The following is a 7,358-nucleotide window of genomic DNA, read 5'->3' as shown; positions in this document are numbered from 1 at the left end:
CCTTCTTAAAGGTGCAGCGAGCTCCTGCAACACATTTCCTATAGCGTTGTTAGTTTATTGTGGAACTGCAGAGTGGCACAAATGAAGTGTATCTTGATCTTGATTATGAGATGACAGTAATATTTCACTTTATAACACTATATGTCTTATTTAAGATGAGTCGCAAGCGTTCTAAATGACTATTATTTGTCCCTCTAATAGTTATTTCCAGGTTGCGGCAAAAAAAAAAACAGGACCGAACCCAGTAAAAGTAAAAACCAGAGGGGATTTCCCCATGCTGTTTCTCCACGCAGTGCAAGTCCAACACATGAAAAACTTTCCATAATTACAGTACATCTCAGAACAGGACAGGGGAACCAAACCAAGAACATTTATTAGATACTGTAAATCTACTGATCTTTAAGTAGAGGTGGGTGAGAGGCGAGACAGAAAACAGGGAGTGTTAGCAGGTGAAAGTTTTTACACACAACCTTTTTTTATTCTTTAGCCACATATAGCCCAGTTGTACCCATTGCAGCTTTTCAAACTAAAAATACAAATACTCACAGGGAAGCAGAGAGTGTACTCACACACACACCACAACAACAATCGCTCCTTAGCAGGAAGAGGAGCTGTGGGGAATGTGCAAGTGACAGAGAGACAGCAGAGTCTTTATAATTCAGTTTATAGGTCAAACAAGGGGAGAAATGGCCTAAAGGCCCCGGCTCGTCATTACCAAAGCAACAAATACTCAGTGAAGCAGGCTGGCCTTGTAAGTTAACTGACAGGTTTGGTTTCACAAGTGCTGAAGGCAAAATTTCAGCACATCAAAGGCTCGAGGAAGCATCCGATGGGCTTTCTGCCATCTCTCCAGGACAAACAAGCTTTATAGTTCAGACGCCTCCAGCACACGCCAATACGAACGGGGAAAAAAAACATTTAAACCTGTTAATTGTTTTGTTGGGGCAACTTTTTTAATAGCAGCTGAACACAGAATATTAATTTCACACGGTAGTTTTGTATCTTGTGTGTACACCTGGATCATTTTGTCCAATGAGGGACAGTACGTAAAACATTGGTCAGAGAAAGGGGGAGGGGATGGGAGGGGATTTGACTTTTTGCTGAAGTGAGAGTAGTTCAACTTTTTTTGAGAGCATGGGAGCGTCTGTTATGTTGTTCCTACCCGATATTCATATCTTATTTCAGCCTTCCCTTGCCAGTTTTATTATAGCCTATATAAAATAAATGGATCAATATGCAGAGAACAAGTCAATACTGTTATTTTTGTTTTGAGATTAAAGGGGAAGGGTGTTGTAGTGTCCAAAGAAGAACTCTGGGGACGATCTTGCTTTAAGAACAAAAAAGTAAAATGTAAGCCCACCTTCACTCCTCAATCATTTCTGTACAGTCCTTTACTACGACAAGGAGAATTGAAAGCTGAATTGAAAGCTAATGTGAAAAGATTATGCATTGCAAATGAACATTTGTTGATAATTGAGGCTTAGCTAACACAAGTAAAACACCATGATGCACAATTGACACTAAATCTGTGCCTTGCTTGTAACTTCCAATCATTTGCTACAGAGTAATAGGCGTCTCCAAATCTCTGAGGGGTTACCCACATGTGGTGTGTTTTTAATGAAGACACATTTACACAACAACCTTGTACAACTCATCACCACACACATTTTTTTAGAAAGCTATTTGGTCCAGCATACACCAGTTATTTTACACATATTATTCCACCCAACGTTAACAATACATGCACATACACACACACACACACACACACACACACACATACACACATCCTTCTGGCGATTCTGTGACACTAGATAACACTTTAGCCCACATGACTCCACATCCTGCAGCCGCCATTACACAATCGCATGAAGTGAAATAGTTCTACCACTTGTACAGTTAAAGTTGGCTTTTGCTGCCTGCTAACATTAACATTTCTGACATGTTATGTGAACTATATGACCCTGGTGTTCACTATTTGGTTGCTGACAACAAATCTAACTCTACTATTACTTGTACAGTGGTTTGATAGCACCTGATAAGGTTATAGAAGTCCATTTAGTCTATTATTTTCAATAAGTGAATATATTGTACAGCAGTTAGTAATGAAGCCCTGAGGTCAGCCATTTAAATTCTTTATCACATCCACAGTTGATGACTTATTAAATATCTTTACTCACTCTAATTGTCTCACTCGCCGGATACAAACACAGACAGACTTTACAGAGATTGCACACTGGCACATACAGCACACCACATACATCTTATACACCACTGCATTTCGTTAGCACACAACAAGTGACAGTGAGGGTGATTCATTTCATGGTATCTTTTTAAATTTAGGGATCATCATTTGTCTGACAAAACAAATGTTTCTGTCATAGCGGTTGCACGGTACTTCGCTCCTTCCAATCTGTCTTTATTTACTCCAATTAGGGCGTCTGACATCAAATAATGAGCATAAATGAAAGATATCAGACGACTCTTTGTAAAAGGTGGAGAGAAAAACATCCACGCTGTTGTAGTAACACCAATTAAAGTGACATTTAATTATAATTTCTTTTTAAGGCTATTTTTGGCGATGGGACTTTAGTTCACTTCTTTCCTCAACATACAAACTAGGTTCCTACATAGTAGTTTACCCATGTAAATAAAAACAGTCCATCACTGGGATCTCCCGTGTACCATTATGATGTTTTATGAACAGGTGAAATGATCTAAAGAAGTTTTATTTGTACATATTTATGTTTGTGAGATGTGTTAAAAGCTCATATTAAAGGATTATAGTGTTGTCTCTGGCGGCACCGCTTGTGTGAAAATGTGAAATATTACTTGAGGTGAAACATTACAGCAATAGAACAAAGGGCATCGGGCTGCGTAAAACATTTCCAGCTACTAAAACTCTACTGTGGAGGTGATTTATTTCTCTAGTTTCTATTATTCACACCATGCAGGACAGGATTTTGTCATATTCCATAAAAAAAAAAAAATCTAATTATTCACAGCAACTACATCAGGACATAAACAACACTACACCAATGCAATGAGGGAGAAATGAGCAGAAAAGGCACTATATAAATATTTGATTCATGACTGATCAACAGAGCCGTCTGGACAGAATAATCACTTCAGAGATCAACCTGAGAATTTAAAATGAACCCATGTTTTTTATCTATATTGGCTACAATGCATCCCTCTTCTGAACCTAATGAACAGACGCTTCACAGGGGAGGATCCTCGGCCCCTACGCAGTAGAGCCGCTCAGCTCTCCGTCTGGTTGATAACAATTTTACCATTTTGGCAGAAAAACTTCAAATACTACCCCTCACTCTCAAACTCATATATAATTTGTTGCCAAGTAACCATGGCCTTGCAAAATCTCTGGTGCATAATTTGTTTTACTTTTGTGGTCGGAGACGAAAAATATAAGCACTGCAGAAAACCTCTGCAGGATGTCACACACACACACACACACACTCACGCATCCTGGCCATTAAGGTGTACGTGAGACACCTGCTTCAGTCAGTGCAGCTCATCTTTATACTTATGACACACTGTAAAAAGGAAAAATTCACCGCAGGATCCTCTTGACAGTTATATGTGCTTCACCAGCTTGTGATGCTGACCAGAGGTTATTTTTGCTTTGAGGAGCTGGATTTTATTATTCTCAACCAGCCTCGTCTGATTCAGTAAATTAAATCCATGCCTCTTTATTCGCTGGATTTCTCTTCGCATGGGGGGGGAATGAAATGCAAGCTTTCTTTTTATTTGACTTTCTAAATTATCATTGATATTTTAGAAAGTTAAAGCAATTCTTATATCAAATATCACTGGAAAACATGTTGGCGCAACATCACATTTACCCAGTTATTAATGGGAATATGAAAATAACGCCAACTTAACACCATCCTAAAATGTTGTGTTTTCTGACCTCCGCAGTGAGTTAACACCTCGCCTCGCTGCAGTGATGTAGACGTGAACTCCAGGGTGTGTCAGTACACTGTGACATCACTGGTGTGTGTGTGTGTGTGTGATGCACACCTGAAGTTAGTCACTCTTTAAACTGTTTTAAGAGATTTTCAGCAGTGTGGATTTTTCCTTTATTCGCCAACATAGGGTTTATGAATTCTCACAGGCATGATGGGTTTCTAACATGGCTGTGTAATACAACCCAATCAATGTCATACTAAACATGTGTGTCATTTGTGGATATTGAACATTGTATTAAAACTACGAGCTGACAACTACAGGGCATGACGGGGGGTGCCAGTGTTACTTCGAGGTGAACAGTGATTAGACACAAGAGCAACAACGACAACAACAACAACAACGATGCTTTGGATTAGTGAAAAAGTTAAAAAATTCACAATCTTGAGTCTCAGAGACGGAGTGACAATGGACATACACTCAGTGCAGTAATTTGTAAACAAAATATACACATACATACTGTACCTTGTACTGGAAATATTTTCTGTTTTGGTTATAGTCTTTAATTTTCAGTCTTATTTCATTGGCGGTTTTTTTTTATATAATCCATTTATCTACCTATATTTACAGAACTTATCTATTCATATTTTCCATTTTTTTCTGAGAGCAGTGTATACTATCATTGGGTTCAAAACTGAAAGTATTATCTAGTAAACATGTTGCTAGCTATACAACTCTCCTCAAAGTGCACGACTGTGATGGGAAAAAGTGCATGAGCCTGCCAGCCGATCACTCCACAGCTCTGCTCCGCCGGCGTCAAGACCGTCATCTTACTGTAATATGTATTCACACATCGAACCATGCTGATTGAGCAAGCACACATCAAAACCTTTCGCTTAAAATCTTCATAACGTGATGCCACAATAACATGTGGACTGCATAGCATGTTAAGCAAAGCACAGTGGACTGTAGAGTCCTCATTAAAGCTACAGACAGCAGTGTGGTACAGTGATATAGTGCGGAGACTGTAAGTGCATTTCAATCAGATAATAAACGCCTCTCCACTCACACTTCCATTGGATGGACAGGAGGCGGCAGATCTAAATCTGTTACTTGGCAAGAAATGTGCCACTGGAAGAAAACAATAAAATGTTTCCTTGCTTCCATTTCCGACGAGACGGTATTAAGAGGATTTTCCTTAAAAACCAAACAAAATAAACAGTATATCCACAAGAATTATTACTTTAATGTCTATCTACACTAACATCCGTTGCAACATTTGTTTTTCTGGGACATCTAACCAGTGATTCAGTTTTTACTTCCTGTACCTTGCCAAGCAGTCTAATCCAAGCCTCTTGCCACTTGCCAAGATTGTACTTGTTGCTTAGCAACACTGGCTTACTTAGCATTCAATCAAGGAGATTTTGAACTTGTTGTGCCCTGCGAAGCACAACTAACTACATGAGCAATAACGCAATTAAGATGCTTTTTTTATCCGCCTTTGAAAGTGTTGGTACAAAAGTAGGTTGCAGGTATTATTAAGATTTTTACGAATCTGCTTCTTACCATGAGCGATGTGATCCCACGTGAGCGCAACATTTTCTGCCAAAGTTGGAACGGTTTTGGTTATTTCACAAGCAAAGTTTGTGTTTTTGTCTGTGCTCTTCTCGCTGGCTTGAAGTGGGTGAGGTCACATATTTTAGTGCATCAATCAGGATTTAGTAATATTACTTTAGTTATCAAATGTGATAAAAACCCCACACCCACACAGTCCTGGTGAAGCAGATTGAGCAGCTGGGATTTTAAGTGTTGAACTCTTAATAAATAAAACCTATGAATATTTTTTTCCCATCCAAACTTAAATTGTCGCCTTTTTATCCATTAATATTTACCGTCAAAGAGGAATACTCAAAATTAGAAACCAAGACTTTTTAAAAATCTTTTCAGGGCTCTTTTAAAAGTGTGATGTTGTGAGTTTGTGGCACACTGCTGTGTGTGGCTTTACGTCACCTGACAGTCTTCCTCTCGCGAGCACAGTATGCAGCAACACGACACATCTGGGTTACAATAGCCGTACATTAACATCCTCAGGCTCAACGTCGCGCACACAAATGGCAGTTCCGCTTGCTAAATACATACATACACGCACGCACACACACACACACACAACAAAATACAATTCAAAACCCACATCCAGCAGAAATCATTTTCACACCGAACAAGAGAACGTCACAATCCAGATTCTTTATGCATGCAGCGTGTGAACACACCATAGCCCTGGTTTACTAAGCGTTTGTTACAGGGTCACAGGTGTGTCTGAAGAGAGCAAGTATCGAGCTACATGTAGCCTGACGAGCTACATGTAGCCTGTTTGGACTCTCACGCGGGAGATTCAGGCTCATATCGATAACTTCACTCTTCGATAAGAGTTAAAACTTGAAGCTGACATCATTTTAGGGTGAATTCATCCCGCTGTCATTGTTCCCGTCGGCATCTCTGCTTGTGAAATAGCTCCTGCTGACAAATCCTTAGTAAATCTGCGCGGCTAAGAGTTGCAGTTGAGGCATGTGAACTGTCCCATGGCTCATGACTCTCTATTGTGTAGTGTGCAGCCGTGTTGTGAATGAATATTTACAGCACCACAGAAAAACAACTAGAAGAAGAGAGACATAGGCTTGGCACTGCTTCAGTATAATCACATAGACCGCAGACTGCAGAGTCTGTACAACTGTAATGAAGTGTAAATGTATGTTTGTGTGTGTGTGTGTGTGTGTTTATGTCGGTGCCGTCCTCATCCTCCTCCTCCTCACTGTGTGGGGGAGCAGTCGTCTAAATCCAGCAGCTCCCTGACCAGTCTCTCTCCGAACTGAGCTCGGCTGTACCGTTTGACCGTGTAGGCCTCAGACATCTTGTAGAGGATGTAGGCGTTGTTGATGGCGATGCTGATGCTCAACCAGAACACCTGCTGCCAGGTCTTGTTGGGCTTATGGAAGATAAAGTACCTGTGGGAGGAAAATAGATCTTTATTCCAGGATTTGTACTCAAACGAATAATGTTAACACTCCACTATAAAGAATATGCTTTAAATGGAGACCGTCAACAAGTGTTGAAAACAGGATAATGGCACAAATTCTTGTGAGTCGGTTACTTTAGAGACGCCATCATTAGGCTGAAATGTGACCACAAATAGCAACACAACCTTGTGAGGTACAGTGTGTTTACTTCGTGTTACTTGTGGGATAAAACATTAATATGCGTTTATCTGGGAAATGCTAAATGTAGTACAACACTGGCAGAAGAGCTCTTAAGTAACTGACTAATGTCAGTTCAAAGCTAAATCTATTTTACACGTGGTGACATGAACTAACAGAATTACAGAATTAATTATTTGGACATAAGAAATACTGAGAAAATAATTATTTCTGATGAAA

At 39.7% G+C, this 7,358-nt stretch overlaps 1 protein-coding gene across 1 annotated transcript in view; it reads right to left on the bottom strand.

Moving 5' to 3' along the window:
• Positions 1 to 355: 355 nt before the first annotated feature.
• Positions 356 to 7,358, bottom strand: part of pgbd5 (piggyBac transposable element derived 5) — a 28,798-nt gene continuing 21,795 nt past the window's right edge. The window contains exon 7 of the mRNA XM_029450216.1: positions 356 to 6,929. Coding sequence (XP_029306076.1) covers positions 6,734 to 6,929 — 196 coding nt within the window. The 3' untranslated portion in view covers positions 356 to 6,733. The remainder of the gene's footprint in view (positions 6,930 to 7,358) is intronic.

Source organism: Cottoperca gobio, chromosome 15, assembly GCF_900634415.1.
Source record: "Cottoperca gobio chromosome 15, fCotGob3.1, whole genome shotgun sequence".
Classification (NCBI taxonomy): domain Eukaryota; kingdom Metazoa; phylum Chordata; class Actinopteri; order Perciformes; family Bovichtidae; genus Cottoperca; species Cottoperca gobio.
Note: the sequence above shows the minus strand (reverse complement) of the source record. Positions and strands in the feature narration are given on the sequence as shown.